Genomic DNA, 18,789 nt, shown 5'->3' with positions numbered 1-18,789 from the left:
TCTGGCTACAGATCAAACCAATGGAGTCATTTCAGGACTGCTGGAATTCTTACTGTTGAGGTTGTTAGTAAGCTGTAAGCCTGGAGCTGCCAGGGGCTTGTGGGTGAGGTGAACTTTCTGAAAATCTGAAGCCAAAGCAAAGGGAAGCAGAGGTCCAGGGGCTGATGGGTTCCTCTGAAGATCTAGATTCAGTCATGTCCAAAGTCAATGAAGTCACTGAAATTTTTAGTTACACAGCCCAGTGAGTTCAAGTAACACTATCACCTGCCACTGAACATTCCTTCACACACATTAAGACAGAAAAGGTGAGAGTCCTGGGATCTGTCAGAATAACCAACAGTTTATTAAAAGCTTGCTGTAGGGCTCTGTGCCAGCCCCATAGCTGGGAGGGGCTCTCATGACTGCCCCCAGGCCCGGGAGCAGCCCCTTCCAAGGTTTTTATTTTGTTCACTTGCCCCAGCTCTGATCTCAATTAAAAAAAAAAAAAAAGATAAAAGGACAAGACGGCACAGGACGTCAGACAGCAACGGGGGAATGGAGAGACCCAGGCATCCTGACCCCAAGACCCCATCCTGATCTCCTTTCAGGAAGGCCTTTTCCTCCCGTTCTTCCCTCCCAGGCCCCAGACCTGCTCTGCCACATCCCAAGTCTGGGGGCCTGGCGTCCCCAGTCCATGGCCCCATTCCAGGGGGTAGTATAGTTCTCTTTATATAATATATCTAGACCCACCCTTCCCCCTCCCCCAGGGGACTAGATAAATATTTGACACGCATATCTCCCTCCTTTCCCGAGGCGGTGATGGAGAGAAACCCTGGCACCATGGTGGGGAGGCAAGGGCTCCCGGCCAGCCTTGAGGCACCTATGCCCAAGCTGGCCTTGGGCCGCTGGCCAGCCCAAGAAGCTCGAGATGAGGTCTGAGGGGAGGAGCTGGAGCCAACATCCTATCCCCCACCCTTGGGTGGACCTCAGGCTTACAGCCCTCCAGGATCAGGCTCCACCCACCCCTGCCTCATTCATCTGCTCATATCCACCTTGTACTTCAGGAATAGAAGTGGGAGGAACCATTGAGGATGTGGGAAGCGACACTGGTGCTGCGGCTCAGAGGCCCAGGCACTGCAGCAGCAGGTGGGCCCACACTGTCACTGCCACTGCCCCCTGAGGCTGCTCGCCGCAGGGGCTGGGGGCTGTTTCTTAGCAGCAGCAGGGCTCCACCACGGGGTGTGCCACTCTGTGCCGGGGGCCCCAGCCAGTTTGGGGGACCCGGGGGAGCCAAGAGAGCAGGCTGACGCCAGGCCGGGGGTGGCATGCCTGGTGGAGGAGGGCCATGGCTCCAGTGTGCCCCTGAACGAGGAACCGGCCGGGAGGGCCAGGCGGGGGCAGGGGGTGGAGCAGGATAGCCCTGGGCAGCAGCCTCAGCTGGGATGCCCCCGAGAGCCATACTGGAGAAGCCCAGCCTCATGCTCTCTGCATCGAAAGCCTCAATCTCACGGGCCTGCCGCTCAAGCAAACTCCGGATTCGCTCAGAGCGCCCTGTCTGCAGGGCCAGCAGCTCCTCTTCCACCTGGGGTACCCAGAAGAGAGGTTAAGAGGATCCAGGATGGGGGCTGCCCTCCCCAGCCCATCCTGGAAGCCCAGCCCTCTCACCCGCTGCTCCAGCAGGGCCCGCCTCAGGGCTACTCTCTGCTCCAGCTCCCGCAACTCCCGTTCATGCTGACTCTCCGTACGGATCTTGATCTTGCTCTGGTAAGCATTGAGCAGCTCCAGTTCTTGTTGCAGCTGCTGCCGAAGGGCCTGGAACTCTGCTTCCTGGGTTTCATCAAGCCGCAGCTAGAGATCAGGAAGAACAAGTTTTAAGGGCCTCCTCCCCGACCCCCACAATCCTCCCCTGCCCCAGTAGGCCTGGGCCCTGAGGTTTCAAGAAGCACCAAGTCTCAATATCTATCAGAATGAAAGGTCATCATACCCTGTGACACAGCAATTACACTTCCAGGAATTTATCCCCCACGTATACTTGCACATGTGCTCGAAGATGTTCACTGAAGCGTTGTAATAGCAAAATACTGGAAACAACCTAAACGTCCACCAATAAGGGATGGGTTAAATAAATCATGGTACATCCATACCATGGGAAATTCTATGCTCTTAAAAAATGAGACATGTACTGACATGGAAAGATGTCCAGGAAATATTCGGTGGAAAAAGAAGAGGACAGTTTGCAAAGTGATTCCATTTTGGTTTAAGTTTTTAATATAATTTCCAAATATGCATAGGAAAAAAAATCTAATACAATTCATTTTTAACAATTACCTCTGAGAGGTGGGATTAGGTGAGGGAATGGCAAATGAATAAGGACACTTTCACTTTTTATACTGTGTTACTTTAAGTGGCCCATTCCTGTGTCATGTGATCACTAACCTCAACCTTCAAAACCCTCCAACTGGCCTGAAGGCCACACTCATTTTGATTTGCTCCCTGTTCACACATTAAACTAACTCAGGCCCAGGAAAAAAGTACAGCCATTCTTTCCTTGGTGGTTCTCGGTGGAGTAGGCAGGCTGGCTTTGTCAAGACCTTAAGAAAATATTTAAAGGGAAATAAGAAAACTGTTGCAGAGAATCCCAACAGTGGGAAGAGTATCTGAGTTTCCCAAGAACAAAAAGCCCCCTCTCTCTACACTCCCCACTTCCAGTGTTCACAGCTAAGCTGGAAATATCAAGGCCAACCTCCACCACGCTCCCTCCCTGGACCCCAGGCCTCACCGCCTGTGAGCTGAGCATCTCTGAGATGGACTGGTCGTACTGCTCGGCTAGGATTGCCAGCTTGCGGGTCTGTTCTTCCTTGAGCCGCTTAAGGAGGCTCTTGTGCTGAGCTTTGGGCGTGGTCTCCAGCAAATGGGCCCGCAGAGCCTTGTACTGCCGAGTCTGGATCTTACACGTCTCCTGGAACTGCTTCTTGATCTGCAGCTCCTTAGACTATGCAGTGGACGGACCAAAGGGAGATGGGGGCAGGGGGAAGGAGGAGGAACAACCGGGGAGAGGGGGAGAAGAAAGAGAGGAGGAGAGGAGACAGCAGCAGAGACAGGGAGAGGGAGAGAAACAGAAAACATGTTAGACAGAGGGGGCGGGGGAGCTGTATACAGACAGGCACGGAGAGATGGGGTTGTGTGGAGAGATCAAGAAGATGCTCAGTGGGCAAGAGGCGCAAAGAGAACAAGACAGCTTCCAAGAGCATGCTCAGAGTTGGGTGGACAACTCACAAGAAACAGCAGGAGAGTTCATGAAAGGGAACTGAGAATCTTTCAAGTACTGAGTGCACACAAGGAAGTTTTGACCATGCAGAGGAGGAAGAAAATATGACCTAGGATAGATGCCTGTGAGCAGATACAGAATATACACGAGTGAGAAAACCAAGTCACTCAACACACCCATGGAAGACAGCAACAAAGCTGAGGAAAGACAGAGGAAGTCCTAGGTTCATCAGCTCAGGGTGGGAGGGAAGAATGATAAGCACCAAGCCAAGAAATGGGTAAGAAAGGGTAGCCCCATTTCGGGTCACACAAGGGAAAGGGGCAAAGGCGGTGGCCAGAAAGGGCCTGACAAGTTCAACAGGCCAGCAGCTGCCACCCTGACCAGACCTCCACATTCCAGCCCAGCCTTTGTGTACTCAGCTCCCACTCCAAGCCCACAACCAATCCCATTTCCATGGCCCCCACACTTTTGGGCCCCCAAACTCACCACCCCCTACTGGGGATGGTTTGCAGTCCCATCCCCCAGCCCTGATGCCAGGAGAGAAACTCAGCTCCCAGACAGAAGGGAACCACACAGGGAGTGCGTTGGGAGAAAAGGCAGTGAACGAGGACGAAAAGGACCCAGGACCTGAGCACTCTCTGGGAGGAATCCACATACAGGGGAACCGTGGAACCAAGCAGCTCAACAGGGGCCCAGCCCTGCCGAGCTGGTAGTGGTCATGGTGCAATGAAGCTATGAAGGTAGAAAAGATGAGGCTGAGGAGTGAAAGGGGTTGAGATAACGTAGACGGGGTGAAAAGGTCATGGAACTGGGGGCCAAGGGTCCAGACTGGGGGCATACCGGGGAGGCTAGGCGGCAGGACAAAGCAGACAGAGGCAGCCTGGGCCAAAAGTACAGTTCCGCTCAGATATTTTATTTGTGTTTGTCTTTTTCGTTTTTTTTTTTTTTTTGGTGGGGGAAAGGGGACAGGTTGGAAGGGAGACAGAAAAACAAAATCAAAGAGAGAGAAAAAAAAAAACATGACTCTTCCCACCCATTGCCACCCCTGGCCCCAGGCCTGAGTCGATGAGGGTGAGGATGAGCACACACACAGCGGGAGAACAGCAATAACTTAGGGTGGGGAGGAGCATCAGGAGAACACAAAGCATCGTCTCCAGACTCCATGGCAGAGGAGGCTGCCTGTCTCAAGGCTGAAGGGCTGGGGGGGTGAGGTGTGGGGAGTGGGGTGAATGGGAGGAGAGGGCAGGGAATGGAGAAACTTCACTGAGTAGTGGGAGATAAAGTGCTCAATGCTCTGGATTCGGGCTGGGGAGGAGCTGGAGTTGGTCACCTCCAGGGAGGTGGGGCCCGGGACTGGCGGGCTCGGGATCTCCGCCCAGCGAGCATCCCTGGCGGTGGCTGGTGGGAGGCAGGAGGGCCCAGCCGGCGCTGGCTGCGTGGAAGCAGCCGGGGGATACGGCTGGGCCGCTCACCCCGAAGCAGGCCCCAACTGGCCAGTGTGTGGACAGCCCAGGGGGGCAGGTGGGTGGCTAAACTTTGGCTGGCCCGGGCCAGGCGCCAGTTCCAGCCCTTGCACAGGGCCCAAAACCTGGCCAAAAGGGCTAGTGGGTGTCGGGCAGTGCGAGGATTACTCCGTCGGGGCCCAGGGACAGGAATACGGCTGCGGAAGCCATCCTTGTTGGTCTTGGGGTACAGTGCAAATAGGCCCCGGTCCCCCACGGCCCCGCAGCCCTGCAGGGCCCGGAAGACCATGGGTGACAGGCGCAGCAGAGCCCGCAACCAGAGTCGAGAAATGCCCCGGCGCATCCGGGGGCCCTGCTGTTGCACCCATTTGCCCCCTGCCGCCAGAGCTGCCAGAGGTAGAGCCAGGCCTGGCCAGGCGAGGAGCCAGGCAGCCCCAAGGCCCAGAGGGACGCCCAGGAGGCCTCGGCGCCAGCTCAAACTGAGGACGGCCCCCAGTGCAGTACCCTGAGCCAGGAGTAGGAACAGACTGGGGGGCAGGTGCAGAGCTGTACAAAGAAGTAGGTAGGAGGCCCCCAGGCCCACCAGCCCCACTTCAAGAGCCAGCAGGGCTGCCTGCAGGCCGCCCCCACCCTGGGCCGCCAGCAATGGGAGCAGCAGCAGAAGTAGTAGGGGCAAGAGGCCTGAGGAGGACCCCACTGCAAAGGACAGTCCAGCCAGGAGGCCATGGGACAGGAGTCCAGGGAGCTGGCTAGTAGTGCCTGGCCTCAAATGTGTTGGAGGGGGTTCCGGGGGGATGTCTGGTGAGGGGCAGCCATCTCCAGGATCCCTTGGGGTCCTAAATGGAGCCCCCTCCTCCTCTTCCTCTTCCTCCTCAGGGACTGGGGTCAGTGCAGGACCCTGGACCCAGTCAAGCTCAAACTCCTCACCCAAGAGGCTGCCATCCTCCTTCCCCCACAACCTCCATTCCACCGATGCCTCCTGGCCCACAATGCTCCTCTCCTGCAGTGCTGGGGATGGCACTCTGAGCTCCTCTGTCTCCTCCTCAGGTAGCCCCCAAACCTCCTCATCAACCAAACTCTCATGGTTTTGTGGACTGGGGCTAGCGGTCCCTGACTCTTCCCCCAGTATCCTCTGCTCCTCTGGCTCCACGGCAGCCCCCCTCTTCCCCAGAACCCTCCTCTCGGGAACTGCTTCCTCCTCCTCTCCCAGCATCCTTTGGTCCGGGACTGCCTCCTGGCCAGGTGAGCGGGGCTGCTCCTCTCTAGGGGCGCCTGTGTTAGGTGGTCCCACAGCCCCAGGAACGGGGAGCGGGAGGCCCGGGGGACGCTGGCCTGCACGTACTTTGAGGCTCTTGGGCTGCTGGCGAACCTGGGCCGCGTGCTTCTGCCGCAACTCCTGCTCACGCCGCTTATTGTACTCCAGCTGGTTGCCCAGCTCCGTCTGGTGCTGCAGGCGGGTGAGCTCAGCCCGAGTGCGCTGCACAGCCTGTAGCTGCCGGAGCTCCAGCTCCCGCGTGGCCTCATGCTGCCGCAGCAGCAACGCACACTCCAAGTCCTTCTGTGTCTGTTTCTTGTTCAAGTCCTGAGGCAAAAGGGAGGCAGGGGCCAGAAAGCAGTTAGGACGCCTTGTGAGTGTCAAGGAAATAAGAGCCCCAGGACTTCTTGGCAAGGGAACTGACGGTGGGGAGATGAGGGGTATGAGTGAAAGGGAAAAGGGTGCCAAACTCCTGGCAGGCTGGGAACTCAACTGTGGTCTGGTGGGCACAAGAAGTCAGAGAGATGCTAAAGAGAAGACAGCCCACAACATGAATGAGGGCAGAGAGGAAAGATGGTCCCAAGTGAGGCAGATTAAACAGGACAGGAGCCTAGGACCTGGGAGGCGACAGGGGGAGGGGGAGGCCTACCTCTCGCAGCAGGTCCTGGTCTAAGCTGTGGCGCGCCAGCAGCATCTTGCGCTTGTACTGGCGACACTGCAGCTCAAAGTACTGGCGCTGCCGCCGCAGCAGCCCAGCCTCCTCCTCTGCCTGGCACTGCTGTAGCTGCTCCTTCTGCCGCAAAAGCCACTCAGCCTTCTCCCGCTTGGGGGTGCTGGGGTTCTCCTGGAGTTCCTAGGAAAGGGCAGTAGGAGAGCCAGGGGGTCAAGGCCTGCCTCACCCCCCACCAAGCCCACCCACAGCTGCGGTCCAAACTCACCTCCTTCAGCTGCTCCTTCCGCAGTTTGTAGGTTCGCTTCTGCGCCTCCAGCAGGGCGGCCAGCTCCTTCTTCTGCTGCCCAAGGATGTGCTGCTGGAACTTCCGCTCCTCAGCCTGAGCGGCTCGCGCCTCCTTCTCCCCGATGGCCTGGTGCCGCCGGGACAGCTTTTCGGCCTCAGCGCCAAAGCCAGCCCGCTGTGCCTCGAGCTCCCGCTGCAGCCGCGCACTGTGCTCCTCGCGCTCACCCCTCAGCCGTGACTCCAACGCCAGCAGCTGTTTCTGGTGCTGTCGTCGCATCCGCTTATAGCCACTCAGCTGCTCCCGCAGGGCTGAGTCCTGCTCATGCTCCTGAATCTGGCGGCTGACCTGGGGAGGGAGAAAGGATGAGGAGTGGGGCGCACCTCTGGCCCCGTGTTATTAACACACACACCGTCTTTGTGCTGTATGGGTAGGAACGTGAGGTTTCGATGCATGGGTTTAATTCTCATTTGGTACCTTCCTCACTTGACCTTTCTGAGCCTGCCACCTCCACTGGAGAATGGAGACATCATCTCCCTCATGGGTTGGTGTGACCGCATCAGACAAGAAAAGGGATTGAACATGGGGTCTTGCCTAAAAGTAGGGACAATTCAGATTGATCCAAAAGAGTAAAAGAATCAAGACAGACCTGGGCCCAGATCCCCAGCTCTGCCACTTCCTAACCATGTGACTTCAAGAAAATTAATGCTGCTAAGCCTCAGTTCTGTTAAGGAGACAATAACACCTCCTCATAGTGGGCTGTGGAGATTAAGTTCGCTACCTATGTAATAGTGTCTAGAATACTCTGAACTAGAAAGTGATTGTTCCTTCCCCTTCAGCAAACACTGCAGACCCTTTACAGCCCAGGTATGGAGGCAGAATACAGACCATAGGATGCTGGATGACAAGAACACTGGATCTGGATGCCCTCATCTGAAGTTTGAACTCAGATCCCATTGTTCAAAGGCTATGTCAATGGCCCCAAACTAGTTCAGGTGGCCAAATCCCTAGAAGTCCCAGACCTCTCTCACAGTATCACAAAGCACCAAGCATCAGAGGGTCTTTAGAGTTATCCTAGCAGCACAACCAGTCATAAGGAGAGGCTAAAAGAATACACCAGACCAACCAATGGCCTCCAAGAGGACTGTCAACACAGCTAAACAAGAACGTAATCTAAAAGTCTACTAAAATTATAGACAAAAAGTTCTACCTTAGGGAAACAGTTTTCCTATCAACTGAGGGAAAAAAACCCCCAAACGCCATGCCTTTATTTTAGGCGAGGACCAAGGTACTGGTTACAGAATTTGAGAACTACTAAACGGAGCCCTTCTGAGTCACAACTGTGTCATCTCTTAAATGGAATCATATCCTCACCCTCCCAGAAAAGCTGGAAGGATTAAATACAGGCAGGTGTGGGGGCCGGCAAGCCAATTACTGGTATAGGCAGATACCTATATACCATCTCTGCTCTCCAGGGGCACAGAATCCAGGAGACCTGTCACAATGCTGCTCAGGAGCACCAAAGCACAGAACACAAAGCACCTGGCTGGCCAGGAGCCTGGGAAGACACACTAGGAGATGCTATTTAAGTCAAGTCACAAAGACAGGGTGAGAGTTGGGCAACATGACCAAAACAGTCTACTGAGAGAAGGGAGGTGAGGGGGGAGGATTTAGGTGAGATAGTTGAGGTAAGAAGGAAGTGACAGCAACGGAGTCTGGAATCTGGACTTAATCACACCCCACAGGGAGAAAGCCATTTCTGAACTTAAATAGTCTGGGGGACCTAGGATGGCTGTGCTTACCAGGGAGGCAGTACGGATGGTGGCAAAGTGGTCCCTGTTGCGGCAGTAGGCCCGTCGGCGGGCCGAAGAGGTGGTAGAGGAGGGAGCTGGGGCGGCAGGTGGCTGGAGAGGCCCTGGGGTCATCTCTGGCTGATAGGGGTCATCATAGAGGTTATCAGAGCCCTAGAGGAAGAGAAGGTGGAAGGAATGCCCGAGTCTCAGAGGTCAGAGGGTCCAGAGAGAGTTCCCTGAAGACCCAGTCAGACCTGGAGCAGGGCCCCGTGGCTGTCAAGCCTACTCAGGCACAGCTGCATACCGGCAGCCGGTGGATGATGGAGCTGTGGGAGGTGACTGTGTGCTCTCCCTCCTGCATCATGGCCATCTCCCGGGCTTCAGGACCTTCTTCCTCCTCCTCCTCCTCTTCCTCCTCCTCTTCTTCCTCCTCATTATCAGAGGCATCTGCCAGGCTGTTGACTGAGCTGCTCTGGCTAGAGGCGCTGATGGACATGCTGGGCACTGAATGGCTACTCTCTAGACTGGTCAGTGTCCCGGCCCGGTGCATGTAGGGCTCTGCCTCCTGTGGACAGGACATGGGCTTGTTGGGCAGGGAAGGTGAAGGGCAAGGCAAGTGCACGTGGAGGTAGCACACGGAGACAGAGGGTATGAAGAGGGGTGGGGGAGCGGGACCAAGCAGCTGCTCAGAGGCAAGTACAACATGGTGGTGAAGATGGCAGCAGGGCACCCTGGGTCACCTCCTCCTCCTCTGGGGCCTCCGCGCCAGGGCCATTGGGCGCCTCCTGGAACAGGATCTTCTTCATCTTGCGGTACTGCAGGTTGTCCAGCTCCCGAACAGCATCCTTGGTCCTCTGGATAAGGTCCATGATGACTGTGGGTGGCCGCTCACGGAGCACAAAGCGGTGCTGGGGAAGAGAACACTGAGGCCTGCTGCCCGGCACCCCCGCACCCCACCATCCCACGGATCCCGGCATTCCCTCCGGCCTGAGGCACTCCCGTGGGGCCCGTGCCCACCACAGCCTGATGCTGGCCTTGTCCCAAGCCCTCCTCCCACATTAATTTTTACCACCCAATCTCTACTCCCCAGACACTCTTGTTCCTCCAGGCATGGCTGACAGGCAAGAATAGCCAGAGATCTGGATTCTAGTCCAGGTTTTCAAAGTGTTCTGTGCCCCTGAACATGTCATGAGGCTTCTTTGGGCCTCACAAGGCATCCCACAGTTATAAAATAAGTGGATCAAACTAGACAGTTCCCAACTAGGGGTCCTAGGGCCCCCATGGATCTCTGAAGGAATGTGGGCCCCTCTACTTTTGATAACTTGAAAAACATCTAGGGAAATCCTACATTCAGCCACGACAAGGTTACATAGGCTTTTGGCTTGAATTACATTAGATCAGTGTGGTAACCCTGGTTATCGTATGCTGACCAGAAGCTCTGACTTGCAATTATATGTCTTGGATTAATGAAAGATGTGAAAACAAATTATTACTTAATAAAGGCAGTCTCCTTGACAAACTCTTGCAAAACAGAGTCCACTGGGCACCGGGGATATGTGTGGGAATTCATAAATGAAGTTCTTGGTAGAGGAAGAATCAGGAATCACTACTTTCACTGAGGGGTTTCTGTGATTCCAACAAACTTCAGTTCTAGGAGAATGCTAGGTCAGTGAGCCCTCACCTTCAGAAGAACCTCTGAGGTTGGTCTGTCTTGAGGGATTTTCTGAAGGCAGGAGTCGACAAAATTCCGGAAGTACTCAGACCTAGAAGTCACAGGAGGGTAAGAATGGGGTGGAGAGGACATGAGTCAGGCAGCCTGACCCCTATGGCCTAACCCCTGGGCCCAGAAACCCCAGTCCTCACCAGTGTCCTGACTGGAGCACGGGGGACTCGTTCTGTGCAATGTGGTATAAGGCACTCATCGCATTCATGTTAAACAGCGGTGGTTTCCGTTCCGCTACAGAGAAAGGTCAAGGGGGAGAAGGTGAGAGCTGGCAGGTGGGCAGAGGAGACTGAAATTAAAATCAGAAGACTCTGGTCCACACTCCCGCTCCCCGACCCTAAGCAATTCCCATAACCTCAATCAATTCCTTCCTCTCTTAAGATACAATATCCAGTCTTTCCGCTGCACCTGGGTAGAACAGGGATCAGAGAAAACAACACACGCAAAAGCACCAACAAAGGCAGAGGGAAGCACATTCACTTGCCAGCCCAACTAATATTTACCAGGTGCCCAATGAGAGCAAAAAACTTGCTTAGGTACTGGAAAAGATAAACAGACAGGCCTTGTCTTCAAGGAATCTCCAGTCTAACAGAGAAGGTTAAATGAGACTCAATAAATAACATCAAGTTCAAACTGCTAGTAACTGGCCTAAGAACAAAACAGTAAATGGCTGGGAAGCCAGCCCTTTAAGTTGGTCCATTTGCAGTAGTTTCAGGGAAGCTTGTTTGGAAAAAGGAATAATGGAGGTAGGCCTTAGTTCAGAAGTTGCAAGCCAGAAGCCCCTTGTGGCCCAGACAAATGTTTTGTGTTGTTTTCGTTTGGGCCTTGACAATGATCTTTAAATTTTGACACTAGCAACGAAATAACCTAAATTTCCAGTTTCTTTTTTAAAAAATTAGATCTGGTGAAATGAAGCCTACATTCCTGCATAACAATGGGCTGGAGCTAAACAATAGCTGCCTGTTCTCCTGGGAACAGCAACCTCCAGTTTGCATTAGTCTCCTCCATACTGCTTCTCTGACACCAACTGAGTATCAGTTGCCACTTACAATCAAGATTGATGGTTTTTTGCTATAATAGAGAAACAGTTTTCTGTGCACATTTCTGTACCAAAAACTAGCAATAAAATGGATAGCTCTAGATTTTTCTTATACTGGCTTGCTTCACATACTTCCATCGCCTATCTGTTCACAGCCTTAAATGGTAAGTGTGTAGACAGAGGGAAAGGCAAGTTCAAATCTCCAACCTCAGGCCAAGGACACGGTACAAAGGTAATTAACAGGAAATATTCATAGCACACTTAGGGGTGGAGCTTGTAAAGGGGAAAGCCAGCCTTTAGGGAGCAAGAGCCTTAAGCTTGGTGTAAGTAAGAACAGGGATGGCTTCAGTCTTGGAAGGCAACAGGGAGGCTCTGAGGAGAGAAAACAACAGCACATCTCTGATATAAAAGAGAATGGAAGGAAGAAGAGACCTGCAGTGGGAAAGATCACAACAGGAAGTTCTTGGTAAGAGTAACTAAAAGCATCTCTTTCTTGGGCACCTATTTTGTGCCTGGCAGAGTTGTTCCAACAGCATTGGCTGGCAGAAAAGAGAACCTCAACATGGCTTGAAGACCTCATGAACTCACGGAACCGAACTCTTTGGCCTTATCACTCACTGCTCTTTGCTACCAACTAAAGCTAGTCTCAGCTCCACAGGCCTGCTCCTCATTCTCTGTCTATAATGCTTTTCTCTACAAGCCTTCCAACAGTTACCTATTATTTGTTATGTAGTTCTGTTTAGACATCTCTGCTACAAGAAGACCTTCCTCAGCCCCTAACTAGGTCAAGTCCCTTGTTTTCTGGTTGTACTGTTCCTATATCATTTCCATTCAGCTTTTTTCACGTAGAGAAAAAATGCCTACTTACCCCACTTGAATGTAAGTTCCAAGAAAGCAAGAACCTCATTCACTGCTATACCCTCAGAACCTACTAGCACAGTGCATGGTACTTAGTGAGCACTCAAAAAAAAAGATTTAGAACTAGAGTAGTGGACAGGAAAAGATGAATGCTATGAAATCTTTTGGCCTAAGAAATGGCAGGGTTTGACAGCTATTTGTACTGGGAATCAAGGGTCCTCAAAATGGACAGGTGCCTGAAAGCCTCAGAGGATGGGACAGTATAGGGATAAAGTAAGAAAAAGAGAAAGGAGTGGAGAGAAAAGAGGATAAAGGAGCAGAGAGACGAAATGTCCTTACCCAGCTCGATGCAGGTTATGCCTAAGGACCAGACATCCACCTTGCCATCGTATTGTCCCTCATCCATCGCCAGGATCACTTCTGGAGCCATCCTGGGAGAACGGTCAGGAGAGAGAGGCTAATCACCCGCCCAGACCCTGCCAACTCTTGCTCCCAACATCCCGGGAGCTCTCTCCACTTACCACCACTCCCACTCACCAGTACGGGGTGCCCACGAAGGAGTTGGCAGGTGCCATGATGGATGCAGAGCCGAAGTCCCCCAGTTTCACCAAGCCTGGCTCTGACAGCAGGATGTTTCCAGCCTTCACATCCCTGCCGAAGGGAAAGCAAAGGGGTAAGACATGCATCTCAGGAAGGCTGGGCAGGGGCTTTGGCCAAAAAGACTACAGCCCAGCACAAGGAGGGGTGGTACGCAGAACACTAGCTCCCTCCCAGCCATCACCAGTGCTGCTTGTACCTATGAATCATGTTGTGGGAGTGCAGATAAGCCAGGCCCTGAAGGGCCCCATGGGTCACAGCTGCAATCTCCACCTCCTGAAGGGGCTTCTTGTGCACTGGGGAGTAAGGGAAAACCATCAAAGGAGGCAGTCCAGGGAGGGGCTGAAACTACTTCCCCTTTACCCATCCCCTACAGCTTCTCTGCTCTTCTCCCTTCTCCCACTTGTTGGCCAAAGAATCACTTACCTTCCAGAAGGTCAGAAGCTGAACCCAGGCAATACTCCATCACCAGCTATGGAAGGGTCAAGGGTCAGAAATCAGCAGACCTGGCCACCCCTGGCCTAGCTCGCTCGGGGAGAGATCCAAAACAGAGGGGTTCCTTGCCTAGCCACTACTCAAGCAATGCCCCTCCCCGGGGTAATAACAGGGAGAAAGGACAACTGAGAAAACAAAAAGGTGGGGGAAGTCCCTGGAGTTAGGACCTCCTTTAGAAAGAGCCCAAGAGGTCACTACCAGCAGCAGCTGAATCCCAGCATTCAATCTCCTGCTCCTCCAGCCCATGTGCCCCACTTCAACTGCTAACAGGCTACGTCACTCTTCAGCCTCTCCTTCTGGACGCACAATATGACTTATGAGTTTGTTTGAGGACTAAAAAGGTTGGGAGAAATTTCCTCCCTCCCAAGATCTGCATGACACCACCCTGAACAGGGTCCACCTCGGAGACTAGACCAGGATAAGGACAGGCCTGAGTACTGGCAAAGATGATGAGGGCAGAGTCGGGGGCTAGCTCACCCAAGCTGTGTGCTCCCTCAGGTAACAGCCCCGGTACTGAATGGTATTGGGATGCCGAAGCTTCTGTAGGAACCGCACCTCCTTGATGATGTCCTGCCATTTCTGAGAGAAGGTAAGAAAGGGGAGGAGAGGTTTACTTAGCCTGTATCTTAAGACTGGGGTCCTCGGCATCCTACCCAGTCTGTCAAGCTCAACCTACCTCATTTGACTGCTTTCCACTGTAGGACATCTTCTTGATGGCCACCACCTCACTATTCCGGACATCCCGGGCCTGAGGACCAGACCAGAAGGTAGTGAAGGTCCCCAGAAAGCACTGGGCAGCAAGAAGACTTGCTGGCCCAGTAGGAGAGGGCAGGAAAGGCTGGTGTGGTGGAGAAGAGGAGCATACAGGGCTGTCTGGAGGTCCACAGTGGGGAGACAGTCCCTACCCCACCCTCCCAAGCTTTAACTCACAAAGTACACAGCTCCAAAACTGCCATGGCCAATCTCGCGGAGGTCAGAAAAGAGCTTTTCTGGGTCATCCTTGAAGAAAAGCTCAGCCACATCGGGGTCCTTCAGGCTTCCGGCCCGGCCCCCAGCTGGCATGGTGGCCCCTGGGGGCCCTGAGAGTGGGGCTTGACCTGGTGAAGAGAAGGGACCCTTAGAACAAAGACCGGGCCCTCAGAGAGAGAAAGGAGCCAGCCCCTCAAGTTTCTGCTTTCTCCCCTAGTTCCGACAAGGGGGAGGCAGTACTAAGGAAGGGAGGGGGAGATTAGGAACAACATCAAAGCTCCAAAAAAAAAAAAAAAATAATGAAGTTGCCCTGGCAACCAGAGTACGGGGGGCTGGGTCCCTGGAGTCCCTAAAACTGAAGGAAGACTGGGAGTTCAGCATCCTCACCAACACCCTCAGCCCTCAACAAGTTTCATTTCCCCATAACTCCTAAATCTCCCCTCAAGAATAAAGATTCTGCCTCCCAGCTAGAGCCCCATGTCCCCAAGTGTCCTGTCCCACAAGTCCCATGCCCCAAATATTTCCAGGCACTTTCCCATTCCCCTTGGCGTGGAGGCCCCCTCCTCCCTCAACCTCTCACACTCTGGAAGAGAGCAGGAAACAGCCAGGCCGGAGGCAGTGGAAATCCGGCCATTGTTACAAGTGGGTACTGGCCCAGAGGGGCCAGGAGGCTTGCTCTCAAAAAGGGCCAGGGATGCTGTGGCAGGCAGGAGATCCAGAATGGGAGGACAGAGAGAAATGGCATCTGGCTCTGTGGGCTTGCAATCTAGATTGCCTTACTTGTCCAGTCCAATGGCATACCCATCACACAGGTACAGGACACTGGTGGCACAAAGAACATGTACTGAGCATGTGTAGTAAGCACCTTCTGTGCATTATGTCATTCAATCCTCACCACAACCTTATGAGGTGTTACTATTACCCCTATCTACTTTAACAGCCCTATACAACAAGAAGGGAAGGATCGTTATCACCATTTCACGGATGAGATTGCTGAGGCATAGAGAGGAAGGACTTCTCCAAGGCCAGCGAGCAGGCTCTTCTCCTCTCCAGTCAAAAACTCACCCCAAGCTCAGCTCCCTCCTGCAGGAAGCCTCCCCTGACTACCTCAGCTCTTGGGGAGAGCTTCTAGAGCCCACAGTCAGAAAAATATTGAAAACTCCAGCAATACACATCAGTCAAGACCCCCCACCCCCCAGGGGATTCCAGGCCGGGCGCCTGGATAAGCACTTGTTGGAATTTAGGGACAAAGGAGTTTTCAGTGGCACTGGGCTCCCAGGGCAGAGTCCTAGCTCCTTGAAAGCTCCTAACAATCGAACATGCAATTATATCCTGTTGAGCATTGTTTCCTGTTGTGTTGTTCATTTTGTCTCCTCAGCCCAACTGGAAGCTGGAGGGCAAGAAGTAAGCGCCTCTCTGGTGGGCCCCCAGGGTGCAGAGGGCTCAGAATAGCCTGGGAGATTGATTGACTGCCCTCAGCCCAGCCCCAAGCAGCTCCCAGGCCCTGTTCTCCATTCTCCTGCCAGCAACCCTGCCAAGCACCCCTCACCCCCACCACACACCCACACACAAAGGCAGGTGCTCACAACTTGCCAAAGGAATGTTCTTGACCTCTTTACCAGCACCCAGCCAAGAATGCCAACCGAGGACCCCAGGTCACATATAAGAAATGCCAGCAAACACCACAAGGGGCCTCTTCCTCAAATTACAAACATCTGAGTGATTACCAAGGTCTGTGCTAAATCATAACTACCTTCTAAAATGGACAATGTTACCTCCACGCTATAGACAAGGAAACCCAAGCCTGTCCACCCTAAGCTACACTACCAATGCATTTCATCCACAGTGGACAGCAACAGGGGTTTGAGTAAGTTCCTTAACACTTGGTCTTCTCTTCAGTAAAATGGATTAGTGTAGAGCTGTTGTGAAATTTTAAATGAGATCTCATACTTAGGAACATTATGCAGACACTCAGCATATGGATTTTTCCTTCCCTGCCTCCAGAGTCATCACCACAAGGCTTAAATACTTTGGGGATCATTCTGCCCCCTGGCAGCTTAGCTTTAACTGTTAAGAGACATCACTATCATTTGTCGGAAGACACAGCCCTCTTAGGAACCCAGGCCAAAGAGGGGGATCAGGGTAAAGATGAAGGTCACAGTAGAGACAGAAATCCATGAGGCAGAAGGCAGGAGCCAGAGCCTCCCATCAGGAAAGGTTCTGAGAACATCCCTCCTAAAAAGAAAGCTCTCCTCCCTCCCATTCTTCAATCTCACCCCAACCCATTCTACTCTGGACCCCTGGCTAAACCTAGGAATAGAAGAAAAGAGATGACAAGAGACAGGTATGGAACAGGGACAAGACTTGATCAAGGACCTGAGTTCAGATTCTGATTCTGCCACTGTGTGACCTTGGGCAACCTCTCTGGGCCTCAATATGCTCAACTGTAAACTGGGAAGACAGCAATAAAACAGCCCCCCACCACATGAATGGGAGGAGAGATCACATGAGAGCATGGACCTAAAGCACTTTGTAAACGATAAATCTTCTGACAAATGAGATTACTTATACCATCATAGCAAGAGGTTGGAAGGTAACAATAGGTGAGGGGAAATACTGCCAAGAAACCCCAAACACAAATGTACACATACACTTACTCGAAAGGACAAGAAACCCAACCAGACCAAGCCTGAAGAACAGATAAGCAGATCGACCACGGGGAGCGGAGGTCTGGGAATTAACACCTCAAAGGAAAGAGAGTTACAATCACGAAGGAGTAACTGTGAGGGGCAAAGTGAACGGGGAGATGACCAGAAGGGTGCAAATCCTTCTGATTAGCTCAAGGACTGTAGGGCGTGACCCCAGGTGACATGACAGACCCTGTCATCTGAGGTCCTCCATCAACTAGATATAAGGAGGAGAAGAGGAAGGGGAAGAAGGTGGCAACAGAAGGCAAGACCAGCCAGAGGCTGACCACTGGCTCAGCTGGCTTCCCCATCCTGAGCAGAGTCTATCCAGGCCCAGCTTTCCAGAAAGCAACCTTTCTTCTCAAGCTAGACACAGGGACCCGCGCCCCTGCACCCCGTGTCTCACCTGGTAGGGGTCACTGTGATGCCCCAGCGCTTCCGCTTCCTCCTGGGGTCCTCCAGCGGCTCTGCCAAGCAGGGAGAGGGGCAAGGAGACCTTTCCCCTCGCCACCTCTTCCTCGGCTTTCGCTCTTCCTGAGGGGCGGGCCCGGGAAGCCTCCCCTGGAGGGGAGGGGGTGACAACCTGGTCTGACCTCGCGGTCCAGTCCTCCTCCTCCTCGAGGGCGACAGTTGCTGAATCCCGGATTTCTGATTGTGGGGTCTGAACCCCAGATATGTGAACGAGGGGAGGCTGGATCTGATATTTGAATTCTTGGGGAATGAACCCCGGACACTGGTGCGCACGGGGTGCTGAACCCCAGATTTTTGAAATCCTATGAAACAGAGCCCCAGGTTTAGAGAGGTTGGGACCCGAGTCCCAGATATCTGGAATCTCAGGGGCTGATACCCGGATATCTGAGAAGCGTGGGGTCAAGCCCGGAAATTCGGGACCAGGGGACTGAGCCCCAGGTCTTCGGCCACCGACAGGGGGCCTAACCCGAGGACGTCCGACCGCACGGCCCCTCTCACGCCGGGGTCCGAGGGTGACAGCCCCCACTCCCGCCCCAGCCCCCTCCCTTTCCCCTTCTCTCTCCCGAGGATAGCTGAAAGATTGTAGCGAAGGGCGGTCCCCGTGCCCTCTCTCCCTCTCCTTCTCAGTCTCAGCCTCTCTCCGCACCACAGCCCTGGTCTCGTCCCGGTCTCCCTCTCCCTCTTCCTCCCAATTCCAAGATGGAGACCGGGCGGGAGCGCGCAAGCGCGGTAAGGACGCCGGGCCAAGGGGGCGGGGCCCCAAAGGAAACAGCCCCGCCCCTCTCCCCTCACTGCCGCTGCCAGAGAGCTGGGCAGCAGCCCAGCCAGAGTGCGCGCGCGCCCCGCCACGCGGACCCTGGGTGGGAGGAGGCGGGGAGAAGGGTTAGTCTTAGAGGGAGGAGCCCAGCGCGCTGTCCGACAACTGGTGGTGGAAAGGGATGCGGCGCATGCGTTCGCCCCGCCTTTGCGCGGAACCCGAGCTTGTTGCTAGGGGAAGCTTTGAGAGGGCACGGGTGGAAGGAAATGAGAAGCCGTGATCTGCGCCTGCGTGCAGGGTAGAGGTTGGGAGGGGTAAGGGAAGACTGCCGCTGGGCGCGGGAAAGGCGGGAAAACGGACTGTCCTGGTTAGTAACTATCCAGCCTGGGCGTGGGCTCCCAAGTTCGAGGAATCTTTGCTCGGAAAACTCAGTCTGTCAAATCCCATCAGAAGACTGAGGCCCTTCACAGCACCATGAC

General features: G+C 53.9%; 1 protein-coding gene across 2 annotated transcripts; it reads right to left on the bottom strand.

Annotated features, from left to right (window-relative positions):
- Positions 1 to 332: 332 nt before the first annotated feature.
- TAOK2 (TAO kinase 2) lies at positions 333 to 18,154 on the bottom strand. 2 transcript variants are annotated; one of them, XM_052655569.1, is made up of 19 exons: positions 17,489 to 18,141; positions 14,357 to 14,523; positions 14,103 to 14,174; positions 13,904 to 14,005; positions 13,358 to 13,403; positions 13,131 to 13,227; positions 12,872 to 12,985; positions 12,674 to 12,765; positions 10,578 to 10,671; positions 10,396 to 10,477; positions 9,455 to 9,622; positions 9,019 to 9,279; positions 8,724 to 8,885; positions 6,904 to 7,269; positions 6,615 to 6,818; positions 6,053 to 6,292; positions 2,759 to 2,971; positions 1,645 to 1,827; positions 333 to 1,561 (listed from the first exon to the last, which is right to left on the bottom strand). In XM_052655569.1, the coding sequence occupies exons 2-19, from the start codon at positions 14,486 to 14,488 to the stop codon at positions 1,040 to 1,042; spliced, it is 3,150 nt and encodes a 1,049-aa protein (XP_052511529.1). In that variant the 5' UTR covers positions 14,489 to 14,523; positions 17,489 to 18,141; the 3' UTR covers positions 333 to 1,039. The 2 variants fall into 2 exon arrangements, with proteins under 2 accessions (XP_052511529.1, XP_052511520.1); XM_052655560.1 differs by lacking the exons at positions 333 to 1,561; positions 1,645 to 1,827; positions 2,759 to 2,971 and having other exon boundaries at positions 4,134 to 6,292; positions 17,489 to 18,154.
- Between the last annotated feature and the right edge of the window lie 635 nt (positions 18,155 to 18,789).

The sequence above is a fragment of the Budorcas taxicolor genome, chromosome 2 (assembly GCF_023091745.1).
Source record: "Budorcas taxicolor isolate Tak-1 chromosome 2, Takin1.1, whole genome shotgun sequence".
Lineage (NCBI taxonomy): Eukaryota > Metazoa > Chordata > Mammalia > Artiodactyla > Bovidae > Budorcas > Budorcas taxicolor.
This window is presented reverse-complemented; position numbering and strand designations above follow the sequence as displayed.

What these genes read in the sequence shown, in the direction of transcription:
- TAOK2 (XM_052655560.1), bottom strand. Translation starts at nt 14,488, where the DNA reads ATGCCAGCTGGGGGCCGGGCCGGAAGCCTGAAGGACCCCGATGTGGCT. An exon ending in GTGGAAAGCAGTCAAATGAG is followed by an intron (nt 14,006 to 14,102) that starts GTAGGTTGAGCT and finishes ACCTTCTCTCAG; the next exon opens with AAATGGCAGGACATCATCAA. An exon ending in CCATCCGTACTGCCTCCCTG is followed by an intron (nt 7,270 to 8,723) that starts GTAAGCACAGCC and finishes CTCCCTCCCCAG; the next exon opens with GTCAGCCGCCAGATTCAGGA.